At 44.0% G+C, this 20,354-nt stretch overlaps 2 protein-coding genes across 5 annotated transcripts in view; both read right to left on the bottom strand.

The window, feature by feature from the left end:
- VWC2L (von Willebrand factor C domain containing 2 like) overlaps positions 1 to 9,001 on the bottom strand; it is a 55,470-nt gene extending 46,469 nt beyond the window's left edge. For all 3 annotated transcript variants that reach the window (XM_072875062.1, XM_072875064.1, XM_072875063.1), the window contains exons 1-2: positions 8,694 to 9,001; positions 6,111 to 6,574 (exon numbers count right to left, since the gene is read on the bottom strand). In XM_072875062.1, the coding sequence (XP_072731163.1) occupies positions 6,111 to 6,521 (411 nt within the window). In that variant the 5' untranslated portion in view covers positions 6,522 to 6,574; positions 8,694 to 9,001. The remainder of the gene's footprint in view (positions 1 to 6,110; positions 6,575 to 8,693) is intronic.
- An 854-nt stretch (positions 9,002 to 9,855) lies between these two features.
- Positions 9,856 to 20,354, bottom strand: part of SPAG16 (sperm associated antigen 16) — a 419,391-nt gene continuing 408,892 nt past the window's right edge. For both annotated transcript variants that reach the window (XM_072875058.1, XM_072875060.1), the window contains one exon: positions 9,856 to 10,191. In XM_072875058.1, coding sequence (XP_072731159.1) covers positions 10,016 to 10,191 — 176 coding nt within the window. In that variant the 3' untranslated portion in view covers positions 9,856 to 10,015. The remainder of the gene's footprint in view (positions 10,192 to 20,354) is intronic.

Here is a 20,354-nt window from a genome sequence, read left to right as displayed (position 1 = left end):
ACAGGCACGTTATTGAAATTTCTTTTGTATTATGATTTTCTAGCCGTACGTGAAATTGCAGAACACACAAGAAGAAGAAGAAGAAGAAGAAGAAGAAAAAAAGCCCCATTTGTTTGAGTCATAGTAGAAAAAAACCCTGCTGTACATATCCTGGAGAGAAAAATGCAAATATTAAAATCGGGGCCCCACGCTGGCTTGGGTTAGTAATCAGTTTCTTGTAATTTATGAGCAAAGATCTAAAAACTACTAGTGATTTGGATGACTGGTTAGTATACTACCAAAAGCTTTTAATAATGCTTGCTCTTGTGATGATTAGCCTGCCACGATTTGAGCTCTTTCCAAGATTCACCAGGAAACTGAACACTCATATTACAGAGCAGAAGCCCAGTAAAGAACCTTCCTTTTCTCCCCACCTTGGTCTTCTAGTGGCTTAATGAAGCTGCTCAGGTGTCGTATCTCTGTTCTCTCACGCCAATATAAATCACAGCATCCACAGTCCAAACCTGCAGCTGGAGAGTTCAATACGCCTGGGCAGGGCTGAGGGACTCTCAGAGCAGCCCACTGCACCACCCCAGGCACCCGACGGTTGCACGCTTCTCCCCCTCACCTCCCCTTTCAACCCAGGGCTGCAACAAGCTCTTGTTCTTCACCTAACAGCGTCATCCCGTCAGTAATGCTCCGGGAACGACCTAAGCGTTTCATTCATATTTGATAAGGTTGCGGTCCCAGGCTGGGTAACTAGTGGTCAGAGCAAGGCTGGAGCTTGCACCACTTAATTTCTATTTCCGGCATGGTTCTGGGGGTGGGGAATCACTTTTTGGGTTCATTGCCTCCTTTTCTCCACTGGCAAAATGGACACACTTGCATGCGCTACACTCTTGCATGCGCTGCGCTCTACACTCTTGCTAACACCTTTTGATGAGAGGTCTTATTTTGTGAAGTTATATTGAGATAATTGCATTAATAAAACATTTTTAAAGAGCATTAACAAAGGAGAAGGAGGTGCCACTATGCCGAAGTAAAGGTTTCCATAATGAGCTGAGAATTAGTATATGATAATGCTATGCTTATATAGTCCCTCATTTATTTTGGATTCTGATTATACCCCGAAGATCCCTGTTAGAGCTGTGATCCCTACTGTGCAAAGTGCCACTCAAGAAGACATAAAGTCAGCAAGATACAGAAGCCCTAGTTGAAGGATTACAGATGATTTGTGGACAAAACAAAGCAATGAACTCAAGATATAGTGGCAGGAAACATGGGAAAGAAAAATAAAGTAGAACTCCAGCAGTGAAATCCTGGCTCTTTTCAAGTCAGTGGGGATTTTGCTCAAGAATGAAACTAAAATTTCTCCTTTCCTGTTTTTTTTTTTTTCTCCCCACCATGTGGAGGCCTGCCCAGGGGCAATGGGTTGTTCTCCAATCTACACTTGTGTTTGCTGCAAGGGACAAACATTTGGGCATCACCTAGGGACTTTTTGAGCAAGGATGGGTTTGGGAGGGGAGCAGTGAAGGTGGAAGGGGAGAGAACAAGGAGGTGAAGTCACTGGAAAGGGCAGGCAGATGAAAGACGGCAGCAGAGTACTCTGCCAGAGTACTGGCAGAGCCAACGGCTGGGTGAAATTGCAGCTTTGTGCTTGGCAGAAAGCAGGACGGCCACTGAAGAGCACCCAAGAAATGTCCTTGATGTTCAGAGCTGTTTCCAAGCTCAAGTTCACTACTGCAGGTTGAAGCTGCTCATCTGACATGAATATTACCAGGAAGGCCAAGTTGTGATGCCAAAACCTCTCAAGTTCCCACCCAAAGGATAACTCACCCCATGTCCTGCAGGCAAATGGAGATATTTTAATGTCTGTGGTTAGAAAATTTCTGCCATTGACTTTGAGAAGGACGGTACCATGCTACCGAAAACCACATCCCCGGGACTCACTCTCCTGCAAGGACAGGGAGCAGTTCCTGCCTGTAGGGTCTAAAATGAAGAGAACGTTTCAAGATGTCAGCTTGACAGCCTCTTGTGAACCGATCATTTCCCAGCAATGGTATTTTGCTACATATTCATATAGGTCCATAGAAGGTTATTCTGGATATGCCTATATTGGGTGATGAGAGATCTAGGAAGTTCACAAGTGATTATGGACTCTTCAAACTGACAACCTAATAATTTTCAAAAGGCTCCTCACTGTGGCTACAAATGTACCTTAAACAATGCCGTAAATTGCATTTCTTAAACGCGGGTAGGTGTGTGCTTCTCTGTCAGCAAGTTATGCAGGAGAGTAAAAACTAATCAGCACTTAGGAAAACTGTTGGCTCACTGACATTTGCACGATTTCTCCATAAGCTGCCAATGAACATGCAGCGTGCTGGCGGTACACTCTCTCCTTAAGTTTACATAAGCTGCTGTCTGGGAACATTCATTTAAAACACAACCATGTGTACTTACAATAACCGAGACCGCTCTCTGAGTTGTTATTTACTTGTTTTCTCTCTCTGGGAAGAAAAGGGAGGGTTAACAACCTCCCTGAAAGATCTCTGCTAGTACAGGCGAGCACAGAGCACCCGGGACTCAGACCTTAACCTCCAGGACTGAAATCAAAACACAGCTGATATGTGGGAGAAAAAGCAAGCTGCTAAGTGACCCCAAGAGTCCCCGCCAGATCTCTCTGGAGAAAACAGAGAGACCGCCCGAGACTTGCAGCATCCTTCACACCTTCCCTGCAGCCACCGCAGCTGCCCATCACCCCGCGTCCGCCTCGGAGAGGGACCGGAGGAGACCCGAGAGGCCAGATTCGAGGCTGACAAGGAGAGAAGTGGAAAATGAGGTTGGGAAAGAGATAGAGGGAACCCAGTAAAAGCCACCAGACCTCCCCTTTCTCCTGCGTACTGCTCCACAGAAGTCGAAATCCTGAACAGCAGGCAGGAATCTACATATTAAACCTGTTTGAGTCGGATCTTGATTTGCATTAGGGAGACCACGCTGACCTTTCCTGCGAGGGTTTCTGGTGGAACCGCAGCCTCAGCCGAAGCTGGGGATAAGTCCCAGGCAAACCGAGGGGATGAGGCAAGCTCCGTACGGGCAGCTGGGGCTCGAAACCCCCAAAGATCTCCCAGGACTCATACCAGAGCTATGAAGATGCTACATGGGGTTACTAAACCATCTGTCAGGGACACAAGGTTTTACAAAAGGATACAAGAAAAACAACTAATGGGTTTAGATTTACAATTGAACTTCAGTCCAGCATTTCATTTGTACATGTTAACGACTTAGGGACACAAGCATAAACATTTGGACAGCTGTCTAAGCTAGATGGCTTGTTGTCATGTTTGTATTTTGCCCTTACGACTGTTATGAGTAAAAGAAATCAAAGGTACAAGACCAGTTGAGTAGAAGAAAGCTAAATAGTCAAGAAATGGGTCTTTATCGCTACTCCTTTACCCTGAGAGAGTCACAGTTACTGTCAGTGGTAAGAAAAAAAAAGATTCAATCACATTTGCATTTTTCACCCCAAACCTAAACAGAAACGTAGAAACAAGACAGGAAAATTCTCCCAAACGGAAACCTCTCACAGATTTTGATATCCCAGAGAAAAAAAATTCCTAGAGAAAAAAACCCAAAAACTAATTTGTGAAAGAACAGGCAGTTGACATTTCTACAAGATGAGTCAGCCCTGGTAATACTACTAGAGCAAGCACGAATGTTTGTATGCACATACTCACAGACACACTTGCAGAAGATTTTTAAATGGAAGCTAATTTCAGCAGTAACCAAACAGTGACGAGCACTTCTACGGATGATGATTTGGAACCTACATATTAGAAGAAGTAAATCAAGTGGGTAAAAGGGTTACGAGCCCACATAAAAAAGTGCCTCCGTTTCCATTGAAAGCAGTCCAGTTTGGGGTCAGAACAACTGGAGAAAGCCTCTCCTCTTTGGCAAAGACAGACTTCAATGTGTGTGGAATGGACTTGAGAAAGTTTGCAGACCTTATAAATTCAACAGGACGAGGGCAGAGCAGAGCTCAGAGCCTACAAAACCTATGGACTGCTCAGAATGTCTTCTGTGGAGATACGAGATAAAATCTTTGTTCAGTTGAAGTAAACAGTAAAATGCTCCAATGCTTCAATGAAGATTTCACTTCACAGCAGCAGTTTCCTGCATCCTGAAGTTCTGTCTTTCCTATAACATTTATAAACTCATAGTTCATGGGTGCTCCCTTTTTTTCCCCGAAACACCCCTGGAAGTGCACAGTAATCTTCTATTGCCTGAATCTCTTCCACTGCTCAGAGGAAAAAAAGAGTTTCACTATTTACTCTACGTAAACACATAGATCTAAAAAAAATCGGTTTCTGCCCTATTCCACAAGGTATCAAGCTCTCAGCAAAACACAGGTCCAGGTCAAAAGCTCAACTGTCAACTAAATTAAGTCTGAAGGATCTCACATTAGTCCTGAACTGAAGGTTACCGTGTGCGAGTGGCATGCCACCATCTCCTTTGTGTCTCCCAGAGGATACTGGAACTTTGCTTTCTGCACAACACCCCACAGTTTTTGAACACAGCAAACAATGAACCAGATTGCTCCAACTCCCTCTAAAAGCCTTTCTCCCCTCAATTCTGTTTCTCTATCCTTTAATCTGTTATCAGGGTGCAATTATGTCTTTCAGGAAAAGTGATTAGTACTTTTGTATTTCATTCACATGCAAAAGACACTTTAATGAGAAGATCCATCTCATTATTCTCCCACTGAAATCTCTCCAAAAAGAATGCTTATAACTTTCACATCAGAACCTGACCATCTGGCAAAATTACACCTAGGTGGGAGACTTCATCACCTGACAACAGAGCAGTCAACATGGGACCACTGAAGCATGATTGTGGGGTGAAGTTGGGTTATGCCTTCCTACGGCAAGACGAAACTGTTATTTAAGCAGTTCACAAAATCAGCATCTTCACATTCCTCAGCAAAGCAAAGCAGAGAACAGGTTGATCAGGATGGCCCTCAAGGGGATGTTCCTCATCTATTTGTTTTGCCTTGTGACTATGACATTAAACTGACTTGCCCATACTGAGTGACTGCAGTTACAGATGGACAGGGGAAGATGAACATAAACCATACCTGATAGAAGAAAGGAACTAAATACTACCTTCACTGAAAATGACAGTAACTGGGAAAAAGGAAATTGTGATCTATGTTACCGACAACTTGTGAAGTACACAGACCTATATGGAAGTATTTTCATTGTCAGAAAAGAAAATAAATTGGCAAGCATATAATGAGATCGGGCACACAGCCATGAAGAGTTATAGGCTGTCGTTAATTATGGAGGTACGAATCTTAAAGCCATGTGACCTGGGAGAACAAACTCATGTCTACCTATTGCCTTTGCAGACCCTGTTCTTCATTGTGAAATGCTATTTTCCTCAGCAGAATTGAAAACATGCAATCAAACTCATTAGAATGAGAGATGCAGGTTGTGGAAAGGGTAATGTTTTTTGAAAATCTGGTCTTATTTTTAAGATATAGTCCAGAAGGATTTCTTTACAACATTCCTAACAGGAACTCAACCATGACAATTAAACCTCATACTTCTCATTACTTGAGAAGGTCATCTGCCTAGAAATTCACCTTCTGCCACTCTAGACAGCTTTATCACAGTTGAAACGAAAATACCAAATATAGCTTGCAATCTACTTACTTGCATTCTCATACAGTTACGAGTAACAACTCTCAGTACCATGCCATCGATTTTTGCTATCCAAATTGGAAAAGGGGTTCTTAAAAAGCACTCAGTATTGGTTTACCACCATTTTTACAGACACCATCGGTAGTCCAACCTGAGTCATGCTATGAGCAAAGAAGGAGTTTGTCTGGAGTAGCAGATTCAGAGGGCTGGCATTCCACATGGGGACTTTTGACTGACCATTGGCCCTCACTTGGTGCACGTGAGGGAGGAGGTGGCAGCTTTCACATTAGCCAGACCTGCATCAAAGCTAAAAGGGTCTTCAGCTTTAGCACCAATTAACAGCAGTGAGGAAATACTGAGTGCCTTTCAGAGTCCCCACGAGAAATACAATTCCTATAGCACCGTAATAATACTGAAGAAAGGGTTTCATACCTTAAATTCCTCCAAGATTTTGTAATTTTTCCCATGATATTCACAAAAGTTCTTCACTTCTTTGCATTCTGGACAGCATCCATTGTGTTCCACTTTTGTACACTTTGGGTGGATTTTAGGGCATTCTGGTTGATCGCAAACAGGACCATCCTCAGTACAGACACAGGGACAGTTGGAATGTCCCGGGAAAAAACGTTCTCCCAGTTTGTACACAAAGCCACTGTCATCCACACAGCCTTTCCCTCGGTAGTCATCAAAGATCAGATTGTCATTACTGGAGGTCTGGTCCCCTTCATCGGCGGGGTAGTCTTCATGATCGATGGCAGCTGGAGTGACCAAAGCAGGGATTACAAACAGAAGTATCCAGGCTTCGTGGATATGAAGAGCCATCCCCCTCCTCAGCTTCTCCATGGGATCTCAGTGCCAGACAGAAACAGCTGCTTCCATAGGGAGACCAGTGTTGTCTGCAAACAAACATTTTTAAGTGAGAACAAACTCAAAATTCTAAGGAATATTGACTTATAAAGGCCGTACTTTCAACAAGCACCCAAGAATAAATCAGTGCTTTCAAACTGCACAGATAACTATCACCGTTTCATTTGAATTAAGCCTCAATTATTGTTAAAGAGAATAAAGCATATGAAACACATAAATTAGACACACGTGCCTGTAAGCATATGCCCACAAAATCTCTATAGAACTGGCAGCTCACAGAATCATCTAATTTTTACTTTCCTCATTCATGCAGTTGAGTTTTCTGATACACCAGAAGTTAAACCAGCTGCCTGGAATCACATGGTGATGAGCAGCTCAGAGGGACTTGAACCCAAGTTTAAGCATGGTCTTAATCTCTTGCTGTAGCCACTGTGCTACATATGGTGCACAGCCCCCTTCAGTAAACCGAGGTGGGAAACCTGAGCTGAAAATTGCGATAAGCATAATCTGTATGTACATCTGTGTCCAACGTGAAAGGTGGTGCTGGGTTATACTTAGTCTGTGAGAGGTGGAATAGCACAGAATTTTTTATATGGCATTTCTGAACAGGAAGGGGGACTACCTGGGCTACCAACACAGCCCAGCCTGCGGCAGGTCCGTATAATCCCGACAGAAGCAAAGATGTAATTCATCTTCTCCATTATTCAGCATTTCAGTAATTCCCAGAGAGAAACGCAGAGAGCAGGATGTTAAATGCCTGTGTAATGCATGGTGCCGCTGAAATGGGTTTGTCTGATTAAGCTGGAGCCTTTCTAAAACTTTGGGAGCGACGCAGCATGGCCCGACCTTTGGAGAGCTCTGCTTAAGGGGTCGAGCCGAGGAGTGACCCAGAGAGGGAGAGGAGCTTCGCACTGCCCCCAGGAGAGGCAGCTCCAGGCGAAGGCTCTGCGTGCGTGCCTCGGGTGTGCTACCGGCTGCCCGCGGTGCCACACCACTGCCACCAACACGCCGTCCTGCCTGCACACCAGCCAACAGCCAGTGCAACCCCAGCAGCAAAATGGTTTCTGACCTCTCTTAAGAGAACTGGGCAAAGTATTACAGGAAACTTTTAAATGAGATGAAATATTAGCATTAGATGGATTGAGAACGATGGAGGTAGTTACTGGCACACACCAAAAATGGACTGTTTGGATGTGTGTGTGTGATTCCTTCTCTTCCTCCGTTGCCATACTGTGCACACACAGACACACACAGTATATACAAACATGCATTAACCTACACACCCAGGCACACACATACTCCCCCCCCCCCCCCCCCCGGGGGTATTTTTTCTGTATCAGGATTTTTGGTAGACTGCAGATGTTCAGCAATTTATTCTCCCTTAATTGAAGCAAAAAAGCAGCAGCAGGAGGAGAAAGCTTTAATCCTAGAGAAGCAGCTAAGGGATCCTGTTGACAAAGCAGTTTTTCCAAAGCCACAACAGAGGGAGACACCGGATATTACACAAGCTTTATCAAATTCAAAAGATATCTTCTTAATTGAAGCACTACGTTTCCATCGCAAGGACCATGCACCGCGTTACTACCACCAGCAATATCTATTGTAACGTGTTGTTTGGGAATCGGGTGATTCATGCAGATAGGGCTGCTTTACGGATCTACAGAGCAGAGAATCTTGCCCACCTAAATGCTACAGGTAGGTTGCAATATTGCAGATCGGTGGGCATTTAGGGGACAAAAAAGCAGAAGCAGATGAAGTAATTCATGTCAGAGGAAATGTGAAACCATCAAGAGAATTGTTAAAGTTTGATGAGGAAGCTCTCCAAATTAAAAAAAAAAAAAAGAAAAAAGTTCTCCGAAGATCATAAATAAGACCGCTATATTTTGCTACAGTCTGTAGTCATCCGAGATGTCCCACAGCAACTCACGAGCGCTCGGCTCAGCGGCGATCCTGGAAATCAGACAGACTGCAGACGTCTTGCACGGACAGATTTCAACAAGTAAACAAATGCTGCTCAGCTCAGAATTAGTTTACAGCTGAACTTTCTCATCATTTCTCATCATGAGAGAGGCCAGGATCGTAGGTAAGTCTCTGAGTAAAACGTTTCCATCCGCCTTCCCTCACCCCAAGTGAATAATTTACACTTACCTAATCAGGCTCGATCTGAAAGCTGAAAGGGGTCACAGGCCAACATGGACTAAAAGGTTAGAAACACATTAGTGAAAGCAGTTCCTCCTAATCACATTTTCAGTGTTGACTCACGGACAATCCCTTCTCCTCCACCTCCCATCGCAAAACACGGGAAAGCAGCAGCCCAGCAACCACAACATGAGAATTAAGCTTTAACCCAGCGCTCAGGATTCAAAGCCAGCAGCGGCGAGGCGGTCCAGAGGCAGGGATGCCGCGGAGAAACCCCGATGCCAGCAGCACAGTCATCGCGGCGAACTTGGGCTGGATTTCCTCAGGTCTTGAGGGGGGGGGGAGAAAAAACCCCATATATATCCCCTCCCTATGCCCAGCGGATCTCTTGCGATTCAGGATTTGCCACGGCGGGGAAGGGGGAGAGGGGGCTGGTTAGGCTGCAGGCAGGCGGGAGAGGGAGGGCGGAGGAGCCCCGCGGCCGGCGGGCGGGCAGCCCCCGCGGCGGGCCCCGCTGCCCTGCGGGGACTCCCCGGCCCGGGGGCCGGGCATGCCCGCGCCGGGCCGCGCAGCTCCGCGCTCTCTGCCTCTTATTATTATAAATAATTATTGGGGGGGGGGGGGGGGGGGGGAGAAAAAAGAGGGAAGAGGGGGAAAAAAAAAATCCCGCGGCGGAGCGCTCAGGCCCCGCCGGCCTCAGCGCGGGCGCGCCATGGCGCGGAGCGGCGCGCTCTCCCCGCGGGCGCGGTGTTTCCGCGGGGCGCCGCGCTGCCGCCGCGCCCCCGCTCCCGCCGCCGCGGCGCGTCCCGCCGAGCGCCGCTCCCCGCCCGCAGCTGCCGGCGGCTGGGGCCGCGGCTGGGCTCAGCGCCGCTCCGCCCGGCTGCCGCTCATTGCTGCCGGCCGGGCGGCGGCCGGAGCGCTGGCTGCGGGCAGAACGCGCCCATTGCTGCGGTGTGAAAACTTCGCATCCTCCCGCAGGCTGGCGGCGGGGAAGGGGCGCCCGGCGCTTGTGTCGCGTGTGGTGCTACATGAAAGATCGAGCTCCTTGCAATTCGGCTGCTCTGTCATTAGGCGTCATTGTAAAGCTGTTTCTCCAGAAACCACCGAAAGAGAGATTCTTGATGTTCGGAAAAACACAGTGGCACCAGAGCGGGGGAGAAATGGGGGGTTTTATTTGGATAAAATGCAGAACAATACTCCTGTCGGGCGATTATTCCCACTGCAAACATTAACTATGAAAACACTTCGCTGAGGCCTCGCTGCTACGCCGTCAAACCATTTTTTGCCGTAACGCCTTGAGATTAAGGTCACGTTAAGCAGCGTGCTGGTCCTCAGCTCCAGAGACAAACCGTACCGTCGGCACCCCCGGAGAGCAGCTGCTCTGCCTTGTGATGGAAGGTAACGCCGTGCACTTCGCCGCCGTGGCCCCGCAGGCTGGAGAGCTGCCCACATGCAAGTGGCAGAACCTTAACGGATCCGTCGCTGCTCGCCAGAGCCACGACACGACCTGAAATTCAAAGGAAAGTTATGGAGGTTTGCAAAGGCAAAGCAAGAGAGCGGCACTGGAAGTTTTGAGATCGTCGCTTTGAAGACACCCACATTTTGCATTCTCCTGTTTTCTGAGATACCTTATCAGAAAGTTGGACAGATCAATAATAATGAGATTGGATTTCGGAGTGATTAAGTGAATCCGGAGAGCCGGGCATGTAGGAGCACAGCTATTTACTTATATTTGGATACAATTGTTCAGGGCTGGATTCTGGCTGAGCACCGGAGGAGTAGATGCTCTTCTGATACCTGGAGGTATCAGCATCAGACCACGCTCTTAATGCTGCTTTTCTTGTACAGCTCTGTAAGAAATGAAGGTGCAGGTTTGCAACTGAATTTCAGGGAGGTCAGGCATCTAACCGAACTGAGTGCCTTGCTCCCTTATATCTTTATGGAAAAAACAACCCCACTAACCAACTATACCAAACAGCTATACTAACCAAGTTGTTAGTATAGAACTGGGTCTAACAGCAGAAAAAATAAAAGAAAACCTAAAAAAGGTTCTAAGGAGTTCCCAGTTTCTGTGTGTTTATTTATGAACCCAATGTACTCAGTTTTCATCACTCCCAGTGAGGCAGAATGTGTTTATAAGTTGATTACCCTCCCGCTTAAATAAAAGCAGAGGTAACGGCTGGTCAGTGATATGTTTGAAGCACCTTTTACTTATCCAGCCACCAGATAAAGACTCTCTCCTTTTAGAAATTAACTATAATAATCATGGGTTTCACGTACAAAAAAAAAAAAAAAAAGAGGATCAATACATTCATTTCCAAGCTGACATGGTCCTCCCAACAACGGGATCATTGTACTGCCAGTCATGATCTTGGTCAAACACCTTTTTCTATTAGGAGCAAGTTCAATGTACCCTCCAAATGATTACAGCTCTTTTTATGTATCAGGATTTTCTCTCTGAAAGCAAAGATATCACCAGCAGAGGAATAATTAATACTGACACTGACAAAGTCAGTCTGGCACCGAGGTCATCATTTTTGGGAAGATTATGACAAACAGGAGATATTTTGCTATTTTTAGTCATTCAGGTTATTCGCCAGGTAGTCAATGGGAACATGCTGCCCAACAGAAGTTAGTATGGAGGACTCTGTCCCAGTTTTAATAATATGCAAGCCATAGGGTGTGCCTGTGTGATGTATAGTTTATCCAGGGAATATATTGTCCCTCCATTCAAACTAATTCAGAACACTGATGTTCCCCGCTCTGCTCATCGGGATCCGATGGCTTCATTTGACAGCCCGGGAAGTAAACAACTGCCATTTTCTCCATTTATCACAGGAAACACGTAGTCTAAAACATCTTACAAATGCATTGAGAATATTTAATCACAAGTTATGCTTAGTGTGGTCATGGATATTTGTGCAAGAAAGGGAACTAGAAAGTAGAGCTAACCATGATAAATATGCCCTATTTGCAAACCTTTATAACTACCCGGCTTCTTCATCTAGAACAAAGCCTGACACAGCAAAGATCTGTAGGATGGATTAGGGTGTCCAAAGCAGCAGATGTGAATATTTATTATAAAGTCTCTTCCAGCAAGTCTTTGCTGACAGAAGCATTGCATATGGATTTCACTTGCAGCCAGACTCTCCAGGCAGTCGCTGGGATGACTTCTCTAGGAGCCAAACAAATGCCATTTCGCCTGGAGCCCTGACACCGCAACAGCTGGGCAGGGGGTTAATGTCACTTTCAGCTTCTCAAAACCAGTAACGAACCCACTCGTTAACAAAGAGAGAGGGACGGGAAGGAGAAAAGATTTGGACAACTGCAGTTCACTTCCAGAAAGCAAGGGCAGGACAGACTGATAATTGAGACAACAGCTTCAGTGTCTAAGTCACCCCCCTGGTTTGGCAGCGGGGCTGGAGCAGACCCCAACGCTGCGTTTTTCTAAACTCCTTGCTAGATAAGTCACATGCCTGAAGCAAAACAACAGCACTCTCATCCGGTCAGTCCATGCCAGTATTCCGATAGTATCGGGAAATGACAAAGCCGATAGGAAAATAGGGAGGGACAATAAAAGACAACTAGCCAGGAGGTGCGGTAGTAAACTGCACGTGCCTTCTTTGCTAGTACTCGCTGGGGAAAGGGTTTAGGTGTATGAGGTGAAGCCCTGGTGACGAACGATTCCTTTCATCTGAATTTTTGTTAGCTGAGTTATGATGTGTTACTACCATTGACTATGAGTACAGCCACTTCCTTGCTCGGTAGCAGCAGGATGCACAGGCAAATGCGTGCGGGAGGGAACGAAAGGGGAGGGGAACGCACAGAATGAGAACATCTCATTTCCGTCACCCTTTATGTCAACACTGATCTACGCGCTCATAACAATTTGCTCATTATAATGTAAATTTACTCCCTCCTTCCTTCCAAAAGGAGATGTTTCGTTTTGGAAAGAGGGAACAAATTGTGTTTTATTGCTCTTTCAAAATGTTCTCCAATTAGGAAAGCAAAAAAACCTATTACATAATTGTCATGCAAAGCTCTGTTTTTATGAAGGATACTTACTTGTGCACTAACAAAGGCACTTTGATACAACACTCAGAGGAAGATAAAAGCCTGGAGATAATTTTTTCTTCATACCTTTGACCAAACTGTCAGGTGGGGCTGGTCTATGCAAACTCACTGAACTCAGCAGTTATGCTGATCTGCACTGAAATGAACAGTTTCTGCTTAGAAGATGCAAAGCCTCGAAGACTCCGACCTCTAGATCTGACAGCCTCTAGATCTCCAGCTCACGAGGCTTCCAAAGCACCTGCTCTGGATCTGCTGGTGCACCTCCCGGACGGGCAACATGGGGAGCTAAAATGAAGCTTTGCTCTGGCTGGCCCCACGCCAGTCCTGAGCTCATCCTTCTTCCTCAAACTGGCAGACGGGAGTGATGACAAAGCACACTGCCACAAGAAAAAGACCCTACAGTAGCAGCCTTTGTGCTAATTACAGCTGATCTGCTGTTGCCCATTGCTAGAACATAGGCACTAATTTTTCTGATGTACCCCTATTATGTCCTTAGAATAACATAAGCTCTGACCATCTGGTCACTTGCTTCAAAAAGGATGCAGTGGGTTAGAAAAGGTAGAGAGGGAAAGGCAGCAAAGGCAATGAAAGGTATAAACAACTTCTGTTCAAGGAATTGTTAAGAGGGATGACAGCTTACCCCAGAAAAAACTATTTGCGCATTAAAATGTACCTCGCTGATCATGCGTTCTCCATATGCAAACCTCAAGCTTCAGTCAGCCCACGGTACCGCCGCTGTTTCTCTCCCTGGGGACCCAGAGAGTAATCTAGAGCTGAGCCAGCCCAAACTACTACCCAGGTGGTGTGGGTGAAACATGGAGTTTCCATCAAAATGCTAGTCTGAATCCCAGCTAACCTGGGAGCTGCGAGGCAGCCGGAGAAGCTGTTGGAAGCAGCGCAGCGTGGGACATGGCATTTCTGAACAGACACCTTTCTTCTTGGACGAAACTGAATCTCCTCTGAGCGATTAGTCCACTTCAGCTCCCTTTTTTCCCCAGCATTTGAGTAAGCTACCACTGTAGGTTTCCAGTCCCCGTGTCCTACAGAGAAAAAACGCTGTTCCTGATCTCATGCACGCTACCTCGCCAGGCTGCCATTTCCAGACTGGCAATGCTCTTGGTTTTAGGCATTGATGAATTACAAATGCAGTGCTGTTGTTTGGGCTAGAAATACATTTGTACTTAACAAGACAATAAAAATCACGCATGCCCTTCTAGAAAAACTATTCCTGATGCTAAAACCATATCCCTACATTGTTTTGAGACCAGAACTGAACCCTAAAATCAATTAGTACCTCAAAAGATGCAATTACTTTTAAGACATGTACCCCACTTAGGAGAATGGGGTAATTAAAATGAATTCTCTTGTATGGAAATCTGGCCCTGTAAATTTTCCAAATGTACATAAAGTTATGGACCTAAGAAAGGCCATGGCCATAAAGTGTCAAAAGCAAGAATCTGGCAAAAAAAAAGAAGCAATTTTACTGGAGTCTCCACACTGACCTAAATATGTGAGCTTAAAATCAGTTATTGCATTCAGCGAAGCTCAGTTATGTTACGTATAAGTAAGCAACATGTTTTTTCTGTAAGGAACTTTGCATACCTATACTGCTATGTAAATACTAACAAAACCAAAGCCACTCATGTGAATACAATATGAAATCCATCTCCTAATTTGAACTGGTGGATAAATTTAAAATAGTGCTGGTATGTTGCAGCAATCTAATTTGTTCCTGCATTTCTTCAGAAGACAAAACTAGACAAGATTAATTTGCTGGGTTGATGGAACCAAATTACTTGGGGTAGAGGGAACAAAACCTGTACTTGTCAAATGACAATTTGACAATTTATATTCCATAAGAGCCTAACAGAAATCACAGCCATGATTACCGTCTTCTCCGTAAAATGAATTTTGAGTGAAGCCTTGCCAAGACCACGATAAGTACTGCTTTACTGGTTCGTGTGTTCAGACAGCTGGAAACAGTGACATCTTTGGACTGGGAAAGCCTAAAAAGCAGACCAGTTTACTGGTATTAGGCTCTGACAGTCAATAAATGATGCTGGCCAAAGCCTTAGGATTTCATCTCAAAACAAGTCAGAACTGTAAAGGCTGTCAAGCAGCTGATTTCTCAAACAGTTGGAAAAAGCCCTGTTCAGAGCGAACACTCCGACAGACCGAACCTGCCCGCTTTGTCCCAGCGCATCCCGCTCACGCTGCGGACTGCTACGTCCACACGCTGCTGTGTCCGAACAACCCAACGACAACAATCCTCATCGGCCAGCCCTTTACAGACACGCCGAAGCATTAAACTTTTCTTCAGGCAAATTAGTTTACAAATGATGTAACGTTCAATTATCGAATACTCTGAAAATTCCTGCTTTAGCAGACAAGTACTTAATGTTTCTAGAGTAGTCTAGCAGGTTAAATGTTAATAAAATAGCATTGTAACAAAAGTCACAAACTCCACAACTTACTCTAGCATATTAGGCTGAGACATTCATACTGATAACCTGCACTGTTTGTTATCTCAGAATAGTTTTTTTTCCGTAGACTCAGCAGCTAACATTAACTCTCTTGCTCAGATACAGAGCAGGACGAGAACAGTGGAGGACTGAAAACTCTCCTGTCTCTCCAGCAGCTCTTGCTCTCAGAGCAAGCGGACTAGTCGAGGTGCTGGATTTGGACAATTGCTTCAATAAAAGTACGGCAGTTATTTTAAACTTTCTTGTAAATAATTCAGATGTAGTAACTTTCCCAATTCAAAAATACTCGCACTGCCTAACCGTAAGCAAAGCATTCATCTTCAAAGACACAAACCCAGTTATTTCTTGTTTCATTAAAATTATAATCTTCCATGGATTTAAGAAATTCTGTTTCTCATAACTGCATAGAGAAGCCTGAGACCATTACCGATGGCAGAGATGAAATAACATATCAAAGAACGAAAGAAAGAAAAGCTTTGATCAATAGGGAAATGATTTTTATACACATCAGAACCAATTTAAAGAATTCTCTAGGATCAATTTAGATAGACAGAAATGCTTCTCAGCATTTATTACCTGTGGAGGGAATATTGATCCCATCCATTGATTTCTCCTATGCACGTAGAGCAGCATCTGGTTTTGTTGTGTGGTTTTTTTAAAGAAAGATGCCCCAAAGTGGAAAGTATCAAGAAACTACTTATATTTTAAGGACTTACATTAATGGTTCAACCAATGCCATTACTCAGCACTTTTAAACTCTATTCAAGAATAGCCAAAATGTAATTTAGCTTATTTTTAGCACATGATTGTTATCAATTGTTATCAATGAGATATATTTTAAGAGAAGGGGTTTTTTTGAAACCTTCTTTACCAAAGGCTACTAATTCCTTACATAACACTTTGTACCAAACATATTTTCTTTCCTGTTCCCTTTTTTAAAGGAATCTCTCTTCAAGATAATACTATGAATCACACAGCCCCACTGGATTACATTCCCTCTGAATTAAGACCTTTTGTCATTATTGGACCTGCAACCATTGGCATCATCATGACGGTCATGCAACCTACAGGGAGTCCTAGGAACAGGGCACCTCTCAGGCCCTGCGTAAAAGGCAAAAATACCCAGTCGCTGCCTTGAATAATCTGCAGTCTAAGCAAACAACCAACCACAACAAGAAATACAGCAAATAGATCAGGGAGGACAAGGCTACAGATCATTAGAAACTTCGTTAGCCATGATCACACTGCCTTGCCATAGTTAAGTGTCTTATGGGTGTGCTGGCAGCAGGGGAGGACTTGGGTTTGAAGTCATGTCCATGCGCTGCCCCATGCAGAGGTACCAGGAACCCTGTACAAAGCTACTTCAGGTACGTAGAGCACATCTAGAGCCATACAGCCGTTTCGGTGCACAGCCCCAGCCAATACGACTTGCTTCTCAGCCTGGACACAGCATGGCATGGCAGTGGCCATGTGCCCTCCAGCTTCTGAGTTGGCATCACCTGTGCTGCAGAGAAACGCGAACTGGATGGGCTTGGATCCTTACCTGGGAAATGGGAGGCGAGCACTGAGGTGCTTTACACCAGCTCTTGATCCGGCCCACAGCTTTTACTTGGTGTGAAATTAGACAACACTTTAATTTTGAGGAACCTTTCTGAGGGGGGTAGAAAGGCGGATGGAAAGGTTGCCAAACACTACAATGTAAGGTTCTTCATGCAAACGTTAGCGTGCTTGCCTAAAGAAGAGTAAATAAAATGCTTAACAGATGCTGCAAACTATGATTGCAGTGGCTGTAGATAAAATTCTTCATTACTGTCACACCAAGCAGAATGTTATTTACCAAGCAACTGATTTCACCATACGATAGATGTACGTGTTTTTTGTTCTATAAACAGCTTTCAACAAATATAGCAATTATTTCTTGTCTTCCAAATGTACACTATGTTTTGCTTAGGAGTGCACTTTTTTGACATTGTTATATAAGTCCTCCATTCTCAAACGTGAACAAAACGTCCTAACTATTCTTGTCTTGGAAATAATGGCAACCCCCTCCTCCCTTTGCCTTCCCACTGTGTTTGTTTAGATCTTTCACGGGAGAGGGCACAGAATAATAATCTTGAGCAGGTTGTAATTCACTTGCAGCAATTTACTAAATATTCTCAGTAACAGAGACCAAAAGGCAAGCTGGGAACAAGAGGAGAGGTCCAACACTCTGCTGATACAGGTTTTTAATGTATTGATACCAAAATAAAATCCTTTTGTCATTCTCTAATGTAATGACTTTTTTTTTCTCCTTTCTCAGAAGTATTTAAATAGACGGAGATTTGGCAAAGTATATTAGGGAAAATTAGCTCTTCTCAGTATGCACTTAAACTCGTGACTCACTTTATGCATGTGAAGTCATTCAATTCAGTGTAATCATGTGCTTAAATGATGGTGGGATCAGGGCATCACAAACAGATTCATTATTGCAATAATGAGTTACAGCACAAGGTCTTATAATGAACAAACTCACTTTTATTTGGCTTTTAGCAGTACACTAACAGTTAGACCTTTTAAAGAGAAAGGCAGCTTTAGAGACTGAGTAGGGGCATATAATGCAGGTTTCCTAGGCCCAAGTATTAGAAGAAGATGGTAACAGAAGAGTAAGTGCAGAGAAGTGTCTTAGACAAATTGCTCAGTAGACACTTACAAAGGTGGAAGGTGAGTCCCCCGGAACACAGAAAAACTCAAATTATGCAGGCCGGGTGTTAAGAGAAATACAGTTATTATCTTTAAAAATCTGCGTATAGAGATTTGTCCTGGATGAGAAGTGAGCATGTGGCAGGATATGGCCTTAAGCATTTCCCTCAAAAGAGTAAGGGTGTGGAGTAATGTTTGGCCAACGGAAAAAGAGGACTTCTCTTAACTTCTTACTGTGTGGAAAATGTGACCTAGATGAAGGGGCATTATTTCCAGAGCTTAAACAGATTGCAGAACTCGACAAATCCTTTTTCAATCAAAAAATCACCAGAAAGTTACTCAGAGCAAAGAAAGCATTTATCTGATAGAAGAAAATCCTTTATATAAAAGAACTTAAAGCCTTTTTATAAGGATTTCTAGACCCAGACCATTAGTGTAAAGCTACCTTTCAGCTGGACTTGAGCTTGTTTATATTAGATTTTAGCTGGCCTTTTGGTAGCATTTGGGATTTTCAAAATAGTTTCAAAACAAACCATAAAGTATTAAAGCAGAAACTTTTGGAGCAGAGTCTTCAAGATGTCAAAACCTTTCTGGATGTGTTAATGAGGCATGCTTGAATATATTCAGAATCTATTAAAAAATAATATATTGAGAATAAAAGGACAACAGTCTCCATCTTCTGTCCAGGACTGGAGGTTTCTTCATGAAAATTTTTACCAAAGAAGAATATTTTTGTGCATACAATAGGAACACATTTGTCTGGCTTTCAGTGTTAGCTAGAGTAGCTATATGTAGGCACATGTAGGTCTATGCTTCCAAGTGAATCTACCTGGAGGAAGAAAAAAGGGTGAGGAACAAGGCAGATGGCATTCTGGCAAGAATCCTTGGACTGCTACCGAGCGTGGGACCTCAGTCCTGCTGAGCTCTTCTGAAATCTAAAATCCCAAAAGGCAGCATTTGGTTTTTATATCACCGTTAAAGGGGAATGCGTTCAGCGACGCTGCATCAACGGGGAGCTGCCTCGAGCCTTGGCAGAGCCATCACCTCCTCAACACTTGTTGGCTGAGAAACTTCAGAGAAGGTGACATCAGTAATGTTGTTGCTGTAGTTGTGCTTGTGCTACCCAGGGCAACAACACGACAAAAATGTCGAATTTTAAAATGCTGCATGAGGGGAAAGCAATGGAGGAAAAGAGTAAAGATCAGTATCATCTGATGATCTTCAAAAAGGAATAAATCACCATAAAATTATCTGCAGAAGTTGCCAAGCTGAAGCTCTGCTTACAAAGAAACTTTCTGAAGGACTTTTTATGTGATGGCAAATGCTCCAGAGCATGGTTAAGGTTCATACTAAAATCTTATTCTGAAGAACAAGCTTTTCTCTTCTGTTAAATTCCTATATTGGAAGCAGCATATCAAGTACTGTACTGTGTGTAATATTATCTCCATACATTAGCTGGTTTCTTGGTGTTTTAAGAGTCTGAGAGGAAAAAAAGTCGCACTTAGGTTAAATAAAATTTTTCATTAAGAAAAATAAGACTTCCTGATGGGTTAACGTAGAAAAATTAAGTCACAGCAAAACTGCTGTCACCACAAATTGAAATTTATTCTTGTTTCTGCTACAAGTGAGGTCCCTGAATATAGATTTGGGTGCAAAAACATGCTTTCCTCTGAACTTCCTACTTGACTGCAGTTGTATGTATTTTAGGCATCAGTATGTCTCATTTTTAAGAATTCAGTGAAGTTGAGCAATGTATAAAGACAAGAAAAATTCCAGGTATGCAGGAACATAGCTCTGACTAATGGAAACACCGTTTTAAAAGCATTCAGAGAATAGAAGATAACCTTTTTATTAATATTCTATTCTTTCTCTTTTCCCCACTCTATTTTCAGATGCCTGCAGTCATTCAGTTAAAGCCTCTTTGATCCTCCTTCCTTTCTCAAACGATAAGATGGAGATGCTTGTGTTACAGATGATGAGACCAGGATGTGAACAATGATTTATTTTTCCCTTGGACAGCATATGCATCATCCTTTCCATTAACTCTAAAGGAATGACCAGATGCGTAATCGTTTTTTGACACAGAGTGGGATTCATCTCATCTGAACTTGCCATCCCGAGACGAGTAGTTAGTTCATCTGGGCTCTGTCTGCAGCTACCAGCGAGAAAAACTTCCTTTTCAAAGGAACTCACCCTGCCTCTTTTAGACAGCTATCGCAGGTGATCGTCTCTGTGCGCTGACTACAGAGGGACTCTACATAGCTCATTTTCAGACGGCTGAGGCAGGGTGAGATTAAATCCCACTCAAAACCTGCAAACGGGCACCTCAAAGAAATTCTCAAAAGAAATTCCCTAGTTTGCACTGCTGGCAGACTTGTGTATGCTAGAGCTTCTGAAAATGTAACTAGGCACCTGTATGCATCTCCAGGCGCTT

The sequence above is a fragment of the Ciconia boyciana genome, chromosome 10, assembly GCF_034638445.1.
Source record: "Ciconia boyciana chromosome 10, ASM3463844v1, whole genome shotgun sequence".
Classification (NCBI taxonomy): Eukaryota; Metazoa; Chordata; class Aves; order Ciconiiformes; family Ciconiidae; genus Ciconia; species Ciconia boyciana.
The sequence above is the reverse complement of the archived record's forward strand: the minus strand, read 5'-3'. Positions and strand labels throughout refer to the sequence as shown.